The sequence below is a fragment of the Salmo salar genome, chromosome ssa11, assembly GCF_905237065.1.
Source record: "Salmo salar chromosome ssa11, Ssal_v3.1, whole genome shotgun sequence".
NCBI lineage: Eukaryota > Metazoa > Chordata > Actinopteri > Salmoniformes > Salmonidae > Salmo > Salmo salar.
This window is the reverse complement of record NC_059452.1, coordinates 26,412,442-26,435,000: the sequence shown is the minus strand read 5'-3', so window position 1 is coordinate 26,435,000 and position 22,559 is coordinate 26,412,442. Positions and strand designations below refer to the sequence as shown.

Sequence of the window (22,559 nt, the reverse complement as noted above, 5' to 3'; positions counted from 1 at the left end):
AATTGGGGGAATATATATCCTCCAGGACTTTTGACCTCTTGATAGTTTTAGTAACATGGAAAACTACAATATAAACAAGACCAACTATAAATTCTCTGTATTGAGGGTGACGAAGTACAAATGTTTGCCAAATTCCTTTCCAGTAGTAAACGTCTTGAGGACTGTGGACAGTGAAAAGGCTGGTTCTCCTGAGGTGCTTCATGTGGCAGCGATGTCTGTCACGTCTCGCCCGGCCATTCTCGGCCCCTCTACTATAAATCTCCTTCCTGCTCATCAGGCTTGAATGTGAGACCCAGTAAAAGAATGGGGGCTGACATGCTTTTAGTTGGAAATTAGAGATTGAGTGTTTGTTGACATATGTTTGTAGCCTTTGAGCATTTTATTTTGCAAGCACATGGGTCAAATTAAGACTGTAATGGCCATATTTCTCCCTCATACATGGTTGACTCTCTTCCTCTATTCGTCCTCTATGGCGTTTTATTCAGTCTCTGAAGATGACCAATGGTTCCAGGCAGAGCATGAATCGGTGGCCGCGAGGGGACCCGGGGGACTTTCATGCGTACCCCAACAAAGAGTCCATTGTTCGCCGGTCGAATACCTCGAGTATGGGATCGGCGATGCGGTCGAAGGCATTTTGGCTAAATGATGATTAGTTACAGAGAAATACATTGCCTCTGTGAGCTGTCCCTCCCCAGTGATCCTGGCTGCTCCAGTCTGAAATAGGCCTAGCTGGCTCTGATCATGGAATGGCGGTCTCCACCACCGCTAAGCAGCGGTTTACAGGTCAGATGTTCCGTTGGAGGCAGCAGCCACAGCAGTGGGAGATAAGCCATGTTCTAGTCCCTCTCCGCTCGTATTTCAACGTGTAGCAGCCCAGACACTTTGGACTCAGACACACACACAGCCCTTCTCGAAGCATTTAATCAACTATGTGAGGATATCATAGCTGTCTGAGGCAGTAGCCCACTGACAATGAGTACGTTAAATAAAGATTCTTCTCAAAATAAAATACAATTTGCTACATGCGCTGGATACTACTGGTGTAGACTTTACTGTGAAATTCTTGCTTACGAGCCCTTCCCATCGTTTCAGAATTAAAAAAATTAAATAAAAATAGTAACACAAGGAATAAAATAAACTACACAAGAATGGAGCTATATACAGGGAGTACCAGATCAATGTGGAGCTATATACAGGAAGTACCAGTACCAGATCAATGTGGAGCTATATACAGGGAGTACCAGTACCAGATCACTGTGGAGCTATATACAGGGAGTACCAGTACCAGATCAATGTGGAGCTATATACAGGGAGTACCAGTACCAGATCACTGTGGAGTTATATACAGGGAGTACCAGATCAATGTGGAGCTATATACAGGGAGTACCAGTACCAGATCAATGTGGAGCTATATACAGGGAGTACCAGTACCAGATCAATGTGGAGCTATATACAGGGAGTACCAGTACCAGATCAATGTGGAGCTATATACAGGGAGTACCAGTACCAGATCAATGTGGAGCTATATACAGGGAGTACCAGTACCAGGTCAATGTGGAGCTATATACAGGGAGTACCAGTACCAGGTCAATGTGGAGCTATATACAGGGAGTACCAGTACCAGGTCAATGTGGAGCTATATACAGGGAGTACCAGTACCAGGTCAATGTGGAGCTATATACAGGGAGTACCAGTACCAGATCAATGTGGAGCTATATACAGGGAGTATCAGTACCAGATCAATGTGGAGCTATATACAGGAAGTACCAGTACCAGATCAATGTGAGGCTATATACAGGGAGTACCAGTACCAGATCAATGTGGAGCTATATACAGGGAGTACCAGTACCAGGTCAATGTGGAGCTATATACAGGGAGTACCAGTACCAGGTCAATGTGGAGCTATATACAGGGAGTACCAGTACCAGATCAATGTGGAGCTATATACAGGGAGTACCAGTACCAGGTCAATGTGGAGCTATATACAGGGAGTACCAGTACCAGGTCAATGTGGAGCTATATACAGGGAGTACCAGTACCAGATCAATGTGGAGCTATATACAGGGAGTACCAGTACCAGGTCAATGTGGAGCTATATACAGGGAGTACCAGTACCAGGTCAATGTGGAGCTATATACAGGGAGTACCAGTACCAGGTCAATGTGGAGCTATATACAGGGAGTATCAGTACCAGATCAATGTGGAGCTATATACAGGAAGTACCAGTACCAGATCAATGTGAGGCTATATACAGGGAGTACCAGTACCAGATCAATGTGGAGTTATATACAGGGAGTACCAGTACCAGATCACTGTGGAGTTATATACAGGGAGTTCCAGATAATGTGGAGCTATATACAGGGAGTACCAGTACCAGATCACTGTGGAGTTATATACAGGGAGTATCAGTACCAGATTAATGTGGAGCTATATACAGGAAGCACCAGTACCAGATCACTGTGGAGTTATATACAGGGAGTACCAGATCACTGTGGAGTTATATACAGGGAGTACCAGTACCAGGTCAATGTGGAGCTATATACAGGGAGTACCAGATCAATGTGGAGCTACATACAGGGAGTACCAGTACCAGATCAATGTGAGGCTATATACAGGGAGTACCAGTACCAGATCAATGTGAGGCTATATACAGGGAGTACCAGTACCAGATCAATGTGAGGCTATATACAGGGAGTACCAGTACCAGATCAATGTGGAGCTATATACAGGGAGTACCAGTACCAGATCAATGTGGAGCTATATACAGGGAGTACCAGTACCAGATCAATGTGGAGCTATATACAGGGAGTACCAGTACCAGATCAATGTGGAGCTATATACAGGGAGTACCAGTACCAGATCAATGTGGAGCTATATACAGGGAGTACCAGTACCAGATCAATGTGGAGCTATATACAGGGAGTACCAGATCAATGTGGAGCTATATACAGGGAGTACCAGTACCAGATCAATGTGGAGCTATATACAGGGAGTACCAGTACCAGATCAATGTGAGGCTATATACAGGGAGTACCAGTACCAGATCAATGTGCAGAGGTATGAGGTATTTGAGGTAGATAAAGTGGGTAAAGGGACGAGCCATCATGATAGATAATAATAATAATAATAAGACTAAAATATAGAACAGAGTAGCAGCAGCATATGATGAGTTTAAAAGTGTATATGTGTTTATGTGAATGTGTGTGGGTTTTGTGTTGGAGTGTCAATGTAGTGTATATGAGTGAGTGTGTATATGGTGTGCATATATATAGTCTAGTGAGTGTGTGTGTATATATAGTTTAGTGAGTGTGTATATGGTGTGTGTGTGTATATATATTCTAGTGAGTGTGTATATATATTCTAGTGAGTGTGTATATATAGTCTAGTGAGTGTGTATATATAGTTTAGTGAGTGTGTATATGGTGTGTGTGTGTATATATAGTCTAGTGAGTGTGTATATATAGTCTAGTGAGTGTGTATATATAGTCTAGTGAGTGTGTGTATATATAGTCTATTGAGTGTGTATATATATTCTAGTGAGTGTGTTTATATAGTCTAGTGAGTGTGTATATATAGTCTAGTGAGTGTGTATATATAGTCTAGTGAGTGTGTATATATAGTCTAGTGAGTGTGTTTATATAGTCTAGTGAGTGTGTATATATAGTCTAGTGAGTGTGTATATATAGTCTAGTGAGTGTGTATATATAGTCTAGTGAGTGTGTATATATATTCTAGTGAGTGTGTGTATATGGTGTGTATATATATTCTAGTGAGTGTGTATATATAGTCTAGTGAGTCTATATATATAGTCTAGTGAGTGTGTATATATAGTCTAGTGAGTGTGTATATATAGTCTATTGAGTGTGTATATATAGTCTAGTGAGTGTGTATATATAGTCTAGTGAGTGTGTATATATATTCTAGTGAGTGTATATATAGTCTAGTGAGTGTGTATATATAGTCTAGTGAGTGTGTATATATAGTCTAGTGAGTGTGTATATATAGTCTAGTGAGTGTGTATATATAGTCTAGTGAGTGTGTTTATATAGTCTAGTGAGTGTGTATATATAGTCTAGTGAGTGTGTATATATATAGTCTAGTGAGTGTGTATATATATAGTCTAGTGAGTGTGTGTATATATAGTCTAGTGAGTGTGTGTATATATAGTCTAGTGAGTGTGTATATATATTCTAGTGAGTGTGTATATATAGTCTAGTGAGTGTGTATATATAGTCTAGTGAGTGTGTGTGTATATGGTGTGTATATATAGTCTAGTGAGTGTGTATATATAGTCTAGTGAGTGTGTGTATATGGTGTGTGTATATATAGTCTAGTGAGTGTGTATATATAGTCTAGTGAGTGTGTGTATATATAGTCTAGTGAGTGTGTATATATAGTCTAGTGAGTGTGTTTATATAGTCTTGTGAGTGTGTATATGGTGTGTGTGTGTATATATAGTCTAGTGAGTGTGTATATATAGTCTAGTGAGTGTGTTTATATAGTCTAGTGAGTGTGTATATATAGTCTAGTGAGTGTGTTTATATAGTCTAGTGAGTGTGTATATATAGTCTAGTGAGTGTGTATATATAGTCTAGTGAGTGTGTATATATAGTCTAGTGAGTGTGTATATATAGTCTAGTGAGTGTGTATATATAGTCTAGTGAGTGTGTATATATAGTCTAGTGTGTGTGTATATATAGTCTAGTGTGTGTGTTTATATATTCTAGTGAGTGTGTTTATATAGTCTAGTGAGTGTGTATATATAGTCTAGTGAGTGTGTGTATATATATTCTAGTGAGTGTGTTTATATAGTCTAGTGAGTGTGTATATATATATAGTCTAGTGAGTGTGTATATATAGTCTAGTGAGTGTGTGTATATATAGTCTAGTGAGTGTGTGTATATATAGTCTAGTGAGTGTGTGTATATATAGTCTAGTGAGTGTGTATATATAGTCTAGTGAGTGTGTATATATAGTCTAGTGAGTGTGTATATATAGTCTAGTGAGTGTGTGTGTATATGGTGTGTATATATAGTCTAGTGAGTGTGTATATATAGTCTAGTGAGTGTGTGTATATGGTGTGTGTATATATAGTCTAGTGAGTGTGTATATATAGTCTAGTGAGTGTGTGTATATATAGTCTAGTGAGTGTGTATATATATTCTAGTGAGTGTGTCTATATAGTCTAGTGAGTGTGTATATATAGTCTAGTGAGTGTGTGTGTATATGGTGTGTATATATAGTCTAGTGAGTGTGTATATATATTCTAGTGAGTGTGTTTATATAGTCTAGTGAGTGTGTATATATAGTCTAGTGAGTGTGTATATATATTCTAGTGAGTGTGTTTATATAGTCTAGTGAGTGTGTATATATAGTCTAGTGAGTGTGTATATTCTAGTGAGTGTGTATATATAGTCTAGTGAGTGTGTGTATATATAGTCTAGTGAGTGTGTCTATATAGTCTAGTGAGTGTGTATATATAGTCTAGTGAGTGTGTGTGTATATGGTGTGTATATATAGTCTAGTGAGTGTGTATATATATTCTAGTGAGTGTGTTTATATAGTCTAGTGAGTGTGTATATATAGTCTAGTGAGTGTGTATATATAGTCTAGTGAGTGTGTTTATATAGTCTAGTGAGTGTGTATATATAGTCTAGTGAGTGTGTATATATAGTCTAGTGAGTGTGTATATATAGTCTAGTGAGTGTGTATATATAGTCTAGTGAGTGTGTGTATATATATTCTAGTGAGTGTGTATATATAGTCTAGTGAGTGTGTATATATAGTCTAGTGAGTGTGTTTATATAGTCTAGTGAGTGTGTATATATAGTCTAGTGAGTGTGTTTATATAGTCTAGTGAGTGTGTATATATAGTCTAGTGAGTGTGTATATATAGTCTAGTGAGTGTGTATATATAGTCTAGTGAGTGTGTATATATAGTCTAGTGAGTGTGTATATATAGTCTAGTGAGTGTGTATATATAGTCTAGTGTGTGTGTATATATAGTCTAGTGTGTGTGTTTATATATTCTAGTGAGTGTGTTTATATAGTCTAGTGAGTGTGTATATATAGTCTAGTGAGTGTGTGTATATATATTCTAGTGAGTGTGTTTATATAGTCTAGTGAGTGTGTATATATATATAGTCTAGTGAGTGTGTATATATAGTCTAGTGAGTGTGTGTATATATAGTCTAGTGAGTGTGTGTATATATAGTCTAGTGAGTGTGTATATATAGTCTAGTGAGTGTGTATATATAGTCTAGTGAGTGTGTATATATAGTCTAGTGAGTGTGTGTGTATATGGTGTGTATATATAGTCTAGTGAGTGTGTATATATAGTCTAGTGAGTGTGTGTATATGGTGTGTGTATATATAGTCTAGTGAGTGTGTATATATAGTCTAGTGAGTGTGTGTATATATAGTCTAGTGAGTGTGTATATATATTCTAGTGAGTGTGTCTATATAGTCTAGTGAGTGTGTATATATAGTCTAGTGAGTGTGTGTGTATATGGTGTGTATATATAGTCTAGTGAGTGTGTATATATATTCTAGTGAGTGTGTTTATATAGTCTAGTGAGTGTGTATATATAGTCTAGTGAGTGTGTATATATATTCTAGTGAGTGTGTTTATATAGTCTAGTGAGTGTGTATATATAGTCTAGTGAGTGTGTATATTCTAGTGAGTGTGTATATATAGTCTAGTGAGTGTGTGTATATATAGTCTAGTGAGTGTGTCTATATAGTCTAGTGAGTGTGTATATATAGTCTAGTGAGTGTGTGTGTATATGGTGTGTATATATAGTCTAGTGAGTGTGTATATATATTCTAGTGAGTGTGTTTATATAGTCTAGTGAGTGTGTATATATAGTCTAGTGAGTGTGTATATATAGTCTAGTGAGTGTGTTTATATAGTCTAGTGAGTGTGTATATATAGTCTAGTGAGTGTGTATATATAGTCTAGTGAGTGTGTATATATAGTCTAGTGAGTGTGTATATATAGTCTAGTGAGTGTGTGTATATATATTCTAGTGAGTGTGTATATATAGTCTAGTGAGTGTGTATATATAGTCTAGTGAGTGTGTGTATATGGTGTGTGTATATATAGTCTAGTGAGTGTGTGTATATATAGTCTAGTGAGTGTGTATATATAGTCTAGTGAGTGTGTATATATAGTCTAGTGAGTGTGTATATGGTGTGTGTATATATAGTCTAGTGAGTGTACGTAGGGTTAGTGCAAGGTAGAGTCAGTGCAGATAGTTTAGGTATCATTAATTTACTATTTAGCAGTCTGGCTATTTAGCAGTCTTATGGTTTTGGGGTAGAAGCTGTCTCAGAGCCTGTTGGTCTGAGAGCCGATGCTCCAGTACGATTGCCGGACGGTAGCAGAGTGAACAGTCTATGGCTTGGGAGTCTTTGGCAATTTGTCAGGCCTTCCTCTGACGCCGCCTGATATAGAGGTCCTGGCTGGCAGGGAGCTCGGCCCCTGTGATGTACTGAGCTGTCCGCATCACCCTCTGTAGTGCTTTGAGGTCAAGGGCGGTGCATTTGCCATACAGAGAGGTGATGCAGCCAGTCAAGATGCTCTCAATAGTACATCTGTAGAACATTTGGAGGATCCGAGGGCCAATGCCAAATCTTTTCAGCCTCATGAGGGGGAAGAGTTGCTGCCATGCCCTCTTCACGACTGTATGCCTGTGTGAGAACCATGTTAAGTCCTTAGTGATGTGGACGCCAGGGAACTAGAAGCTCTCAACCCGCTCCACAACAGCCCTGTCAACATGGATAGGGGCGGCCTCTCCCCTATTTCCCCTATAGTCCACAATCAGCTCCTTGGTCTTACTGACGTTGTTGTCCTGGCACCACACTGCTAAATCTCTGACCTTCTTCCTGTAGGCTGTCTCATCGCCGTCCATGATCAGGCCTACCACTGTCACGTCGTCAGCAAACTTGGTGATGGTGTCGGAGTTGTGCGTGACCACGCAGTCGTGGGTGAACAGGGAGTACAGGAGGGGACTAAGCACACACCCCTGAGGGGCCCCGGTGTTGAGGGTCAGCCAGGATCCAGTTGTAGAGGGAGGGGTTCAGTCCCAGGGTCCCTAGCTTGGTGATGAGCTTGGAGGGGACTATGGTGTTGAACGCTGACCTGTAGTCTATGAACAGCATTCTCACATAGTTGTTTTCCCTCCTGTCCAGGTGGAAGAGGGCAGTGTGAAGTGCAATTGTGATTGCTTCATCTGTGGATCTGTCAGGGGGGTATGCAAATTGGAGTGGGTCTAGCGTGTCTGGGATGATGGTGTTGATGTTTGTCATGACCAGCCTTTCAAAGCACTTCATAATTACAGATTTGAGTGCTACAGGGCGATAGTCAATTAGGAAGATTACATTGGAGCTCTTGGGAACAGGGACAATGGTGGTCAGCTTGAAACATTTGGGGATTACAGACTGGGACAAGGAGAGATTGAAAATGTCCGTGAAGACACTTGCCAGCTGGTCTGCGCATGTTCTGAGAACACGCTGTGGTATTCCGGCCTTGTGATTGCATTCCACCTTCCTCCTATATTGTCCTTCTGCATGTTTGATGTCTTGTCGGAGGTCAGAGCAGGCTTTCTTGTATGTGTCCATGTCCTGTCCCTTGTAAGCAGTAGCTCTAGCCTTTAGCCCAGCGTGGATATTGTCTGTAATCCATGGTTTTTGGTTTGGATACGTTCTTATAATCTATGCACTTATTGATGAAGCCTGTGACTGTTGTGGTAAACTCCTCAATGCTATCGGATGAATCCCGGAACATATTCCAGCCTGTACTAGAAAAACAGTCCTATAGCCTCGCGCCAACCACTTCCATATCCAGGGCATCACTGGTACTTCCTGTTTGAGCTTTTGTTTGTAAACAGGAAGCAGGAAAATGGAGTCATGGTCAGATTTGCCAAAGGGAGGACGAGGGAGGGCCTTGTATGCATTTCTGTTGGTAGAAAAAAAAGTGGTCTATAGTTTTAGTGCCATTAGTGGCACAGGAGACGTGGTGGCAGAAGTGAGGTAGGACGGTTTTAATTCTCCACCCAACCACTTGTTTGTTTATGGCCCCATACAGTTGAGTGCCAGAGTGGTGTTGGCTTGTGGATCGATGTAGACAGCTGTGATAATTACAGATGAGAACTCCCTTGGTAGATAAAAGGGTCTGTAGCTCACCATGAGGTATTCTATATCAGGTGAGCAAAAGCTAGAGATTTCCTTCACACTGGAAGCAGCACACCAGTTGTTATTTATGAAAAAAACACACTCCTTCTTTCGACTTCCTCGAAGCTGCCGTCTGATCCTGCCACTGCATGGAGAATCCACTGAGTACTACGTGTATGGCGTCATCATCCAGCCACGTTTCAGTAAGACATATTGCAGCTTTTCAAGTCTCTCTGATTGGATACTCTCGAATGAATTCTTGAGTGACTGGACATTTGCCAATATTCACTGGCTTCTCATTCTGAAGCCAGGGAAGTCAGTCTGAAGTCAGTGTTTCTTATGTCTAATTGGCAACTGTCAAAATGTACTTTGAGAAGATCAGTCATCTGCCACCTGTGTTATGATCAAATTCATAATTCATTTTGGTATAAATGGTTATATTATGACAAGCTATAGTTTGATTGGCGTAGTGCCACTGGGAATAGATTTCCTGTCTGGTGAATCAGGTTCTGTACACAACAGTGACTCAGCAGTAATGGATTATGTCTGCGTCATCAACCCCAAGCTGAACTGAGTCTCTCTAACATCATTATGTCAACAGTGGTGGTGGTGAGGTAAGATGGCCTCCCTGGCCTGTCTGTCTGAGACAGATTATCTCTGCTCTTAATACTGCATGGGAATCTGCTGACTGGAATAACGATGCTTTGTTTTGTCTATGTAATCATACATTTCACATAGATTTATGAATTGCTGATGAATACAGTATGGCATTTCTCTTTAATTTACAGTTGAATGTATACTGTAGTTTTTAGCATTTTTGAGGTATGAGTGTTAAACAATTTAGATTCCAAAAATACTGTGCATCTCCCAGCATAATTTGGCCCATGTGGTCACAAGCCTTCTCTGAAGGATGTACACTGTACAGTTACAGCATGGTTTGTGGTGCCACCAAATGTTTAGACGGATCTCAAGCCCGTTTTGGTCCCGTGAACATCTCTGTTTATTACATGAATGACTGGTGCCACTGTGGCAGCCACTCGACGGCGAGGTACATTCTGTCCATAGCCCTTTTATGGGGTAATCCCATCCTGACATTGTGTAGATAGTCTGTCCTCTGTCTCGCTCTAGAGAGAGCCTATTGTGTAAACAGATGCCGAGTCACAGTGTGGGTGCAGCCAGGTCAGGAGTGGTGTGCCCACTCTGTGTGTGTGTGTGTGTGTGTGTGTGTGTGTGTGTGTGTGTGTGTGTGTGTGTGTGTGTGTGTGTGTGTGTGTGTGACCACAGCAGTTGATTAGTACCCTCCAGTGCGTCAGAAGCCAGGGAAACATATCATCATCCCAGCAGGGTGTCATTACTCTGCTTCAGTTGATTGGGGCCAGAGCACTGAGACATCAGTCAGTCCAGCCCTAGAGCTGGGCCATACAGACAATATCCATATCGCGATAAATTGCCTGAATTCATGTGATAACGATAAATATATCAATAGTATATAACATTAATGTGCACCACAGTATATTTTTTCATATTACCCTTAAAACTACTATTACTAGTCTGTAGCCATCTATTGCCTAATTAACAATCACACATATTAGTAAACTTATTTCATTTCAAACTTCATATTTCTCTAGTATAGGCTACTTATCGTAATGAACAATATCAGCAAAATGCCTGCGATAAGTGTATCGGTATGGTCGGTCTCAATAATTTTCGGTTTATGGTCCCAGCTATACCCAGGCCTGTTATTGTATTCATCAGCTCTGATAATACATAGGGAGGGAAGAGGGAAGAGCCCAGTCTGACTGGACTTTCATTTTCAGTATGACATGACAGAATGCACTGATGATCTCACTAAAATGGTTCATAAATAGGCAATAAATGATGAACCCCTTTTAACAAAACAGATACCTTTTAACAAATACATTTAGCACAGTTTAAGGTTGGCCTTCAAGGTGTTCCTCCAGTTTATAGGATTCTCTTCCATCATTGAGATGCTGAAGTGTAGATTTAGTGTAGTCTCTTTTAACAGACACTAGCTCTGTTGTAAGACTCATTCTCGTCTTTCACTGCAAGTCTTTTCCCTCATGCCTTTCCACACCATCTGGCTCTGTTTTCGTTTTTAGTGCCGTTCCTTCGTTTTCTCACAACCTTTTCAGACCCAGCTGAAATGTTATTCTCAGAGCACGTCTGGATGGACATGGGCAGGGGTGTTATACAAGTTTTTATACTCGCTGGCTGGCCCTTTTCCAAGTGACATCAGTGAAAGCAGTGCTGTGCGAGATTCCCGTCAGTATGTAGTGGGAAAACCCAAAGGTCTTTGTGCAACACCTCTGAAATGTTGAGTGAACATTTCTACATCAACAGTCGCAATGAAAGGAATTGAGAATGAAGTTCAGTGATACCTGAGAGGAGGAGGAGGAAGAGGAGGAGGATGTCCCACTCCTCTCCTCCCCTTCGCCTCCCGCAGCAGACAGCCTGCATACTCCGGCCATGACTCACCACTAGCAGCCCAGTGTCCGGGAGTCTCGGCACAGTGCCGTTGGTCAGGGGCCAGCGGGGGCCGCCGGGGCCCTGGGCCAACAGTAACTGTTTAAAGAGACAGTACATTTGGGCATTGTAGCAGCCAGCTGAGAGTGACCTTTAACCTGGCACCTGCATGACTTACCTGAGCTACACCACGGGGAGCCTCTCTCCTGCCCCCCAACTCCCTCTCCTGCCCCCCTTCATCTCACACAGACTCTGGCCTGAAGCCCCTCTGGCTTTGTCTTGTCTAGACAAATACCTTCCTTCTCCCTGAACCTCAACAGATCCTTCTGAACAGCTGCTGCTGTTATCTTAGACCTTAATCTGTTTTCTTAATGTCGTCACACAGAGAAGGAGAACCCGTACGAGGACGTGGACCTGAAGAGGAGGAGTTTGGGGCGGAAGAACCGCTTGGTACCAGAAAGCAACCGGACCTGGACCTCCCAGAAACTCAACTCAGCTCCTCAGGTAACCCAGCTAGCTAGCAGAACTGAGATATTTTCCTCCCTCAGACTGGAGTTAGATCTCTGAAACCTGGACAGGATCCTCCAATAATCTTATTTCACAGCCTGATTTCTCATTATTTGCGCTACAGAGGCCTTTTGATGTGTTGAATCCTGGTGGAGTTCCAGTAAAATACTGTCAGTCTGCCTGGAAATGTAGGTTTGGCTCTGCTGCTTTAATATGGATGGGCACTGTCTCGTCGTAGGAAAGATGATTTAGAATTTCCTTGTGTTCAACTGGGAATGAGGTCACTGTGCGGTGAGGAAAATATCTTGTATTATTGGGTACGGTTACTTATTGTCATGACAAAAACCTTAGTCAATCCCAGACCAAACCAGGATCCATTGCTTCATCATATGGGGCCTGGTCAGAAATAGTGCACTATAAAGGGAATAGGTTGCCATCTGGGGCACAGCCTCAGTATTGTCCTCTCTCTCCCCCTCCACAGCTGCCCTCTCAGCCCAGTAGCCAGTCCCTGCGCCTCTCTGGTCCCACAGACAAGAAGAGTCACCGGGCATCCCGCCTGTCCAAGCGACACAGCCATGATGACATGCTGCTGCTGCCGCCCCAGCTGGGGGTCTCTCCCTCCCCCTGCTGCCTGCTGGATGACAGCCTGAGCAGCGCCAGCGACACCCTGGCCTCCCGTAGGCACCGGAGGATCCCCAAGGTACAATATAAAACACTCCAGGCTGTAGGAATGAACCTGTTCTGTCCATGAGGATCTCCTCAAGGACTATTCTATTCTTGCAAGTCATGTATCTACGGGGCCATGCATCTACCTGAAAGGCAAAATGAAGATGGATTTGCTATAGACTATACAAATGTCATTCTTTAGAATAATTCCTAAATGTGTCCGAAACTATTTGCTGATTCTGTTCATACTCTGTTTTAAACACAAGGCATATCCCAGGGATAGTTCTGGACATGCAGAGAGAGAGAGAGAGAGAGAGAGAGAGAGAGCACTGAGAAGGATTTTATGTCTTTCTCTTCCTCCTCCCACACACTGAATGGAGCCAACTTTGAAGAGCTTCACCACAGGAGACCAGATAGTCCTCTACAGTCGGTTGTACACACACTGAGCTTCCCCTTTTCTCTCACTGTTTACAGATGGTCCAGAGAATCAACTCCATTTACTCTACCAAGAGAGGGAAGAAGAGGCTGAAGAAGCTGTCCTTGTCTAATATTGAGACGGCATCTCTGAGAGGTACATAGGGGCTCCTCCCTTCCTTCTCTCCATCCACTGTCTGGATCAGGGAGTAAATATTTGTCTCCCCCACCCACATAGTGTCCCAGTCATCTCATCTGTATGGCATAAACATACAGTTGTAGAGTTGACCCCTGACCCTAAACAAACCTTTTTTCTCTCTCCGATCTGTTTACAGATGACAACAGCGAGAGTGAGAGCGACTCTGATGACAGGTTCAAAGGTGAGAGGTCACAGTATGCAGTTGAAGCTCAGTCCCTGGAGAACAATGGTGCACTTGGTCTATAGCTGTCTGTTTCTGCACAGACAGAGGATTTGTCTCACTCACAGCAGATACAACAAGCGCACATGTCTCTGTTAGTTTTGACAAGTCGGTGTTTGGAACAAGACATCGATCAAGTGACCAAAGGGACCACTGAAAGGCAAAATGAAGATGTAATGGATGTGCTATAGACTATACAACTGTCATTCTTTCGAATAAATACTAAATGCACTGTGTCCGAACTCGTTGCTGATTCTGTTCATACTCTGTTTTAAACACAAGCCATCTGGGATGACAGTTATGGTGAACTATAAGGTTTGTATTTCTCTCTAATCTGTGTTTAGGTTGTTATGTGTTGGACTGTGTGAGGATAAACATGTGTGAGTATAGAGGTTTAATCAGTGTGTTGAAACCCAGCTAACGTTTTAAATCCGGTTAAGTTTTGGTTCCCAGAATGCTTTTGGTAGGTTAGAGATAACAATCATTTAACCTCCATTTGTTTGGTTTTCAAAGCATTTTGTGATATAAAAAAAAATCATTCCAGGAACATCCTGGCAACTTTTCAGGGGGAAGTTCCTTGAATGTTTGATTTCCTTTTACATCGTAACAGGGTTTTGGAAACATCATGTTTAACTAAATATGTTCCAATAATGTTTGGAGAACATTCTCTCGTTATGTTCTCTCTCAACCTAAGGGGAATCCAATGGTAACATTTCATTAGTTATGGGAATGTATCTTGTTAGCTGGGAAGTGAATGTTGGACTGTAAGCTCTTTGTCAGACTGTGTGGTTTGTAGTGCATTATTAGCTGTGAGTGCGGTCAGTTGTGTGTAGTACACAGTATTTGCGATATGCATTTTGTCAATACAACCCTGTACTGCAGGTTGAACTGTCCATATCCCTCTCTCTTCTCTCCCCAGCTCACACCCAGAGGCTGCTGAAGCTGCAGTCAATGCTGCGGCGGGCCCCTAGCTACCGCACACTGGAGCTGCAGCTGATTGAGTGGCAGGAGAGGGAGCTGTTTGAGTACTTTGTGGTGGTGTCCCTCAAGAAGAAGCCCACCAAGAACTCCTTCTCTCCCGAAGTCACCTACCAGTTCCCCAAGGTAAGGGAACAACCAAACTGGGCCCCTTGGTCATGGGTCAGACAGCAGTGTCAAGTCCCTTAAGTGAGAGAACGGATTTAAACAGTAAGGGGTCCTGGTCGATAACTGTTTCTTCTGAGACATTACTCACTGGACCTACAGAAGTATGTATGCTGAGAGCTGTGATATATGGAGGTCGGAGACCCTTACCAATGTTGTTTGCATGTTGAAATAGAATTGGAAATGGCTCATTTTCATACAGAACAATATTGATTTCGGTGGTCAAAAACGTCAGTATTATTTAATCTACTTTTAGTAGCCATTATGGCCACTTTAGTCCAGCACATACAGTTACGCGAATGCAGCAAGAAGCCAAGGTAAGTTGCTAGCTAGCATTAAACTTATCTTATAAAAAACAATCAATCATAATCACTAGTTAACTACACATAGTTGATGATATTACTAGTTTATCTAGCCTGTCCTGCGTTGCATATAATCGATGCGGTGTGCATTCGCGAAAAAGGACTGTCGTTGCTCCAACTTGTACTTAACCATAAACATCAATGTCTTTCTTAAAATCGATACACAAGTATATATTTTTAAACCTGCATATTTAGTTAATATTGCCTGCTAACATGAATTTCTTTTAACTAGGGAAAATGTGTCACCTCTGCAACAGAGTCAGGGTATATGCAGCAGTTTGGGCTATTTCTTCCTAACAAAGACAGCCAACTTCGCTAAACGGGGGATGATTTAACAAAAGCGTTTTTGCGAAAAAGCACAATCGTTGCACGACTGTACCTAACCATAAACATCAATGCCTTTCTTAAAATCAATACACAGAAGTATATATTTTTAAACCTGCATATTTAGCTAAAAGAAATCCAGGTTAGCAGGCAATATTAACCAGGTGAAATTGTGTCACTTCCGTTCATTGCACGCAGAGTCAGGGTATATGCAACAGTTTGGGCCGCCTGGCTCGTTGCGAACTAATTTGCCAGAATTTTACGTAATTATGACATAACATTGAAGGTTGTGCAATGTAACAAGAATATTTAGACTTAGGGATGCCACCCGTTAGATAAAATACGGAACGGTTCCGTATTTCACTGAAAGAATAAACGTTTCGTTTTCGAGATGATAGTTTCCGGATTAGACCATATTAATGACCTAAGGCTCGTGTTTCTGTGTGTTATTATGTTATAATTAAGTCTATGATTTGATAGAGCAGTCTGACTGAGCGGTGGTAGGCACCAGCAGGCTCGTAAGCATTCATTCAAACAGCACTTTCGTGTGTTTTGCCAGCAGCCCTCCACAATGCATTGCGCTGTTTGACTTCAAGCCTGTCAACTCCCAAGATTAGGCTGGTGTAACCGATGTGAAATGGCTAGCTAGTTAGCGGGTGCGCGATAATAGCGTTTCAAACGTCACTCGCTCTGAGACTTGGAGTAGTTGTTCCCCTTGCTCTGCATGGGTAACGCTGCTTCGAGGGTGGCTGTTGTCGATGTGTTCCTGGTTTGAGCCCAGGTAGGAGCGAGGAGAGGGACGGAAGCTATACTGTTACACTGGCAATACTAAAGTGCCTATAAGAACATTCAATAGTCAAAGGTATATGAAATACAAATCGTATAGAGAGAAATAGTCCTATAATTCCTATAATAACTACAACCTAAAACTTCTTACCTGGGAATATTGAAGACTCATGTTAAAAGGAACCACCAGCTTTCATATGTTCTCATGTTCTGAGTAAGGAACTTAAACGTTAGCTTTCTTACATGGCACATAATGCACTTTTACTTTCTTCTCCAACTCTTTGTTTTTGCATTATTTAAACCAAATTGAACATGTTTCATTTTTTATTTGAGGCTAATTTGATTTTATTGATGTATTATATTAAGTAAAAAAATTGTAAGTCGCTCTGGATAAGAGCGTCTGCTAAATGATGTAAATGTAAAATTAGTGTTCATTCAGTATTGTTGTAATTGTCATTATTACAAATAAATGGCAAAAAATCGGCAGATTTAATCGGCATCGGCTTTTTCCCCCCCCCCCCCCCTTAATAATTGGTATCGGCGGTGAAAAATCATAATCGGTCGACCTCTAGTATTGATGCACCATCCAAAATGTAATTAATAACTTCACCATTCACAAAGGGATATTTAATGTCTGTTTAATTTTTTACCCATCTACCAATTTGTGCCCTACTTTACGAGGCATTGGAAAACATCCCTGGTTTTGTGGTTGAAATTCACTGTTCGACTGAAGGACCTTACAGATAATTGTATGTGTGTGGGTACAGAGATGAGTAAGTCATTCAAAAATACTGTTAAACACCATTTTTGTCCATGCAACTTTGTGAGTTGTTAAGCACGTTTTTACTCATGAACTTGTTTAGGCTTGCCATAACGAAGGGGTTGGATATTTATTGACTCAAGACATGTAAGCTTTTAATTTGAAATTTATTTGTAAACGTTTCAAAAAATATAATTCCACTTTGATATTATGAGGTATTGTGGGCCAGTGACACAAAATCTAAATGTAATCCATTTTAAATTCAGGCTGTAACACAACAAAATGTGGAAAAAGTCAAGGAGTGTGAATACTTTCTGAAGGCACTGTAGATGCAGATATTTCTGAAGAGTAGGGCCATGGCCGTAACATACGGGTTGAGGGAGTTTTGAGAGTTTATTGACAGTAAGTGGTGTAACCAGGAAACGGTTTCTATGGTAGTTAAGTGTTTACTTAAAGATCTCTTTTTAAGTTATTAAAGATTTGGTTCAGTGATAGAATCCCCTGGGAGATATGTTGGTTCTCTGCCAGAGAAAAGCCTGACCCAATGACGTTGGGGGGGAGAGGGGGTAGAGAGGGGGGTTGGGGTGATAAGGGGAGGAGGCGCTGACCCTGTGTGGGAGAATGCTTAGGCTGGTCATTTATTCTTACTGTAGGGGACGTTTTTGGGGACCCTGTAAAGAGGACAGACTCAGTAGACTGTAAGCGTCTGGGTCTGTTTCTGACTGAGGCGTTTCCTGTTCCTTTCTTGTCTCGTCTCACAGCTAGAGAGGCCCACCAAGCTGATGAGGGAGGCAGAGCAGAGACTCAAAGCCATCCCCCAGTTCTGCTTTCCAGATGCCAAGGACTGGACCCCAGTGTCTGAATACAGCAGGTACAGTACAGATTACTGTACAACCCCACTGCATCACGGAGGAAAGCTCACCACCACACTGTTGACCTATTAGTCCCATTCCTTGCCTGAACCAGATGGGTACTAATCAGTTGTGATGCACAAGTGTTTCATATATAGATTAAGGTAAAAAAAAAATGAACAAATCGATAGTATGATTAGACGTGTAAATATCAACGAGTAAAATTAGGAAGAAAACATAAAGATGTGTGGTGGTGCTCCTGACAACGTGGGTCCCTAAAACAGCCTTCTCTCTCCGCCACAGAGACTGTGCTACTTCACCAACCCTGAAGTGTGAATGAGATCCAACACTATGTTTCCTTTGATCACTGTTCAATCTCTACAATCTGTATGCTGGTTTGACTATAACAGAGACTGTGTGTGTGTGTGTGTGTGTGTGTGTGTGTGTGTGTGTGTGTGTGTGTGTGTGTGTGTGTGTGTGTGTGTGTTTGTGTTTGTGTTTCGGTACAGTGAGACCTTCTCATTCATGTTGACTGGAGAGGATGGCAGCAGGAGGTTTGGGTACTGCAGGCGTCTGCTGGTAAGCAAGCCACCATTAGTTCACTGGTCTCTGTTCTGTTCACACCCTGCTGAGCCAGCCCTGTTTGTTTTGACAAGGTTTTTTTCTTTCCTGTGGGACCATTGAGGTGTTATTGCGTCACCAAGCTGGGTGTGAATAGGAGAGAAAGTAAATAAAGTGAATTTTAATGTCCGTATGTAACAAAGCTTGGTTGTTTTTGCCTATCAAAATGGTCGGGAAGAATCCTAGTAAATCTGGACTCCTTCTGTTTCATGAGAGTTTCTCAGGAGAAGAATGACGAAAAACAAACCATGAAATGTCTAAGTTTGTCATTGTAGAGCACACCCCGCCAGTAAAGGTGTCTAGTCATTTGATGTTTTATGATGAGCCCACAGTTCAGAAAGTATGGCTGTGTGGGATGTTGTGCTTGCTGTGATTTGTTTTTAATGTCACTGTTATGCCCAAGAATGTGTACATTCACAAAGTGTGTATGTTTTGTAGGGTTTGTCAGTGTGTTTTAGTAGCCTACTGTATTTGTGTGTCACGTAGACCGAGATGGGGGCCATTCTTAAACTCAGTTCTGACTGTTACTAGTTGCTGACATTAAGTAGCTGTAGATCAGACGACTCGTGGTGCTGTGAGAGAGGTGAGTTTCCTCCTCTCCGGTAACCCAGCTCCTTCCTTCCCTGGTGGAAGTCTAAGGAGTTGGCATGAACAACACATTCCTAAGGACTTTAACCAAGTTCCACATGCTTGATTTAATCATCCATTTGGAGAAAGCAGAGGAGAAAATTGCATACCTAATATGGACAAGTGGATTTCGGGATTTCTTTATATGTATGCACGTGTTAATTCGTGTGTGTGTGCACGTGCGTATATGTGTGTGTGTGTTAGATGGATAGATCCAGGAGGCCTGGTTGGCTCCAGAGTAGATTGGTCTGTGATTGTTTAGTGTGGAGGGTAGAGGTATTCATTAACTGTGTAGAGACTGCAGCACCTGTGTTTAGTTTACAATGGGAAGCCTCAGTCTCTCCAGATGAAATGCGTCCATCTCCAGCAGCTGAAAGACCAGATGTATAAATATTTGTTCAACCACAGCTGATTGTGAACTAACCTGGTACTTTATCTGAATAAAATCAAGTACAGTTTGTGTGTATGGTAGTGTTTCAGTATATTCTCATTGATGTTGCATTATAAACCTAACCAAGTATCTTATCTTAGTATCTATTGCCACATTACTGTCTGTGTTACCTTACAAGCCTCTCTTCCCCAGTGACTGACGAGACTCTTAATTTGTGCCCCTGTTCCAGCCGAGTGGGAAAGGGCCTCGCCTTCCTGAGGTGTACTGTGTCATCAGCCGACTGGGCTGTTTCCACCTGTTCTCCAAGGTGAGTTCATGCTTACACACACACACACACACACCCTAGTGTAGCCGTCGTCGCGGTTACCTGTCTCTGAGCCGAGCCGAGGCCAGTGTTCCCAGGAGTGAACTAGTTGAGGCTGTGCCAGCATTTCCACTCTAAGGCATCCTGTCCAGCATAAACCTTATTTTCTGTTTTTCTCTCTCTGATTTCCCAGTTAAATAGTTTCCTTCACTTGTTCGTTCCTGAGTTGAGCTAACATGAAACAGAGTGCTCATTGTGTTTAAGTACTCCATGCCTTATCTGCCTCCTCATGAATCCTCTATGAACAGTGTATTTGAAGTGAATAAGGCCTGTGTTCAGGGAAACAATTAAGAGGTAGTAGACACATCTAATGAATGAAAATAACTTTTTATTACTGTGTCGTGAGTGTTAAATTGTGCCAAAAAACTGTCAGTGAGTTTCATTTCATATTCATTTAAGGCCAAAAGGATGCATAAATACAATAGATTGTTTCTGTCTTGTGACAGCACAGGCATCTCAACAGTGAAGGTTGAACAGTCCTCATACAGGTGGCGGTGTAGGTCTCAGAAGGCACCGTTTTGAGGGCTTGAGACCTGCGTAGGTGAGAGAGGAAATGTTTTCCAAGGAGTTTGAAGTGCTTTTCTAGTTAAGGCGAGAAAGATGGGAGTGTTTGATTTCACTGGAAACAGAGGGTGTGTGGGGAGTGGAGAGGATATCATATGACCCTGAATGTGAGTGTGTCTCCAACAAACTTTCCAGACAGGAGTAGACAGGTCTGACACAGACAGACACATGGGCATATTGGGTGGGATTTTCCTTTGCTATTTTCCATATATATCAGACAGCCACAAAATAAATTCATACTGTATTTGTCAAAAGGGGCAAAGGTAGCCTGGTTCCAGACAATAGCAGGAGCTCCTTCAGACAGCAACACGCTACCATTTCCATTCCATCAACACTGGCCATATTGACTGAATGTACTTGGTCTTGGTCTATTACTAGACTCTCAATCTACATCCCAAGTGAAACATTATTCCCTCTTTAGTGCACTACCTTTGACCACGGTCCGTAAGGCACTATATAGGGAATTTGGGACTTTCTGTTTGAAATATTGAGTGTTGTCTGCAGTGTGGTCTGACACTCAACCCCCTGTCCTGTCCTGTGTGGTCTAACACTCAACCCCCTGTCCTGTGTGCTGTGTGGTCTAACACTCAACCCCCTGTCCTGTCCTGTGTGGTCTAACACTCAACCCCCTGTCCTGTGTGCTGTGTGGTCTAACACTCAACCCCCTGTCCTGTCCTGTGCTGTGTGGTCTAACTCTCAACCCCCTGTCCTGTCCTGTCCTGTGTGGTCTAACACTCAACCCCCTGTCCTGTGTGCTGTGTGGTCTAACACTCAACCCCCTGTCCTGTGTGCTGTGTGGTCTAACTCTCAACCCCCTGTCCTGTGTGCTGTGTGGTCTAACTCTCAACCCCCTGTGCTGTGTGGTCTAACTCTCAACCCCCTGTCCTGTGCTGTGTGGTCTAACTCTCAACCCCCTGTCCTGTGTGCTGTGTGGTCTAACTCTCAACCCCCTGTGCTGTGTGGTCTAACTCTCAACCCCCTGTCCTGTGTGCTGTGTGGTCTAACTCTCAACCCCCTGTCCTGTGCTGTGTGGTCTAACACTCAACCCCCTGTCCTGTGTGCTGTGTGGTCTAACTCTCAACCCCCTGTCCTGTCCTGTGTGGTCTAACTCTCAACCCCCTGTCCTGTCCTGTGCTGTGTGGTCTAACACTCAACCCCCTGTCCTGTCCTGTGCTGTGTGGTCTAACTCTCAACCCCCTGTCCTGTCCTGTCCTGTGTGGTCTAACACTCAACCCCTGTCCTGTGCTGTGTGGTCTAACTCTCAACCCCCTGTCCTGTCCTGTGTGGTCTAACACTCAACCCCCTGTCCTGTGCTGTGCTGTGTGGTCTAACACTCAACCCCTGTCCTGTGCTGTGTGGTCTAACTCTCAACCCCCTGTCCTGTCCTGTGTGGTCTAACACTCAACCCCTGTCCTGTGCTGTGTGGTCTAACTCTCAACCCCCTGTCCTGTCCTGTGTGGTCTAACTCTCAACCCCCTGTGCTGTGTGGTCTAACTCTCAACCCCCTGTCCTGTCCTGTGTGGTCTAACTCTCAACCCCCTGTCCTGTGCTGTGTGGTCTAACACTCAACCCCCTGTCCTGTCCTGTGTGGTCTAACTCTCAACCCCCTGTCCTGTCCTGTCCTGTGTGGTCTAACACTCAACCCCCTGTCCTGTCCTGTGTGGTCTAACACTCAACCCCCTGTCCTGTGCTGTGTGGTCTAACACTCAACCTCCTGTCCTGTGTGGTCTAACTCTCAACCCCCTGTCCTGTGCTGTGTGGTCTAACACTCAACCTCCTGTCCTGTGTGGTCTAACTCTCAACCCCCTGTCCTGTGCTGTGTGGTCTAACACTCAACCTCCTGTCCTGTGTGGTCTAACTCTCAACCCCCTGTCCTGTGTGCTGTGTGGTCTAACTCTCAACCCCCTGTCCTGTCCTGTCCTGTCCTGTGTGGTCTAACACTCAACCCCCTGTCCTGTGTGCTGTGTGGTCTAACTCTCAACCCCCTGTCCTGTGCTGTGTGGTCTAACACTCAACCCCCTGTCCTGTCCTGTGTGGTCTAACACTCAACCCCCTGTCCTGTGCTGTGTGGTCTAACTCTCAACCCCCTGTCCTGTCCTGTG

The 22,559-nt window shown here is 42.8% G+C and overlaps 1 protein-coding gene across 5 annotated transcripts in view; it reads left to right on the top strand.

Annotated features, from left to right (window-relative positions):
• Positions 1–22,559, top strand: part of st5 (suppression of tumorigenicity 5) — a 90,622-nt gene that overhangs the window by 44,396 nt on the left and 23,667 nt on the right. For all 5 annotated transcript variants that reach the window (XM_045688849.1, NM_001173687.1, XM_045688846.1 and 2 more), the window contains 8 exon segments: positions 12,044–12,162; positions 12,647–12,865; positions 13,306–13,402; positions 13,581–13,625; positions 14,584–14,768; positions 17,801–17,910; positions 18,400–18,469; positions 19,759–19,836. In XM_045688849.1, the coding sequence (XP_045544805.1) occupies positions 12,044–12,162; positions 12,647–12,865; positions 13,306–13,402; positions 13,581–13,625; positions 14,584–14,768; positions 17,801–17,910; positions 18,400–18,469; positions 19,759–19,836 (923 nt within the window).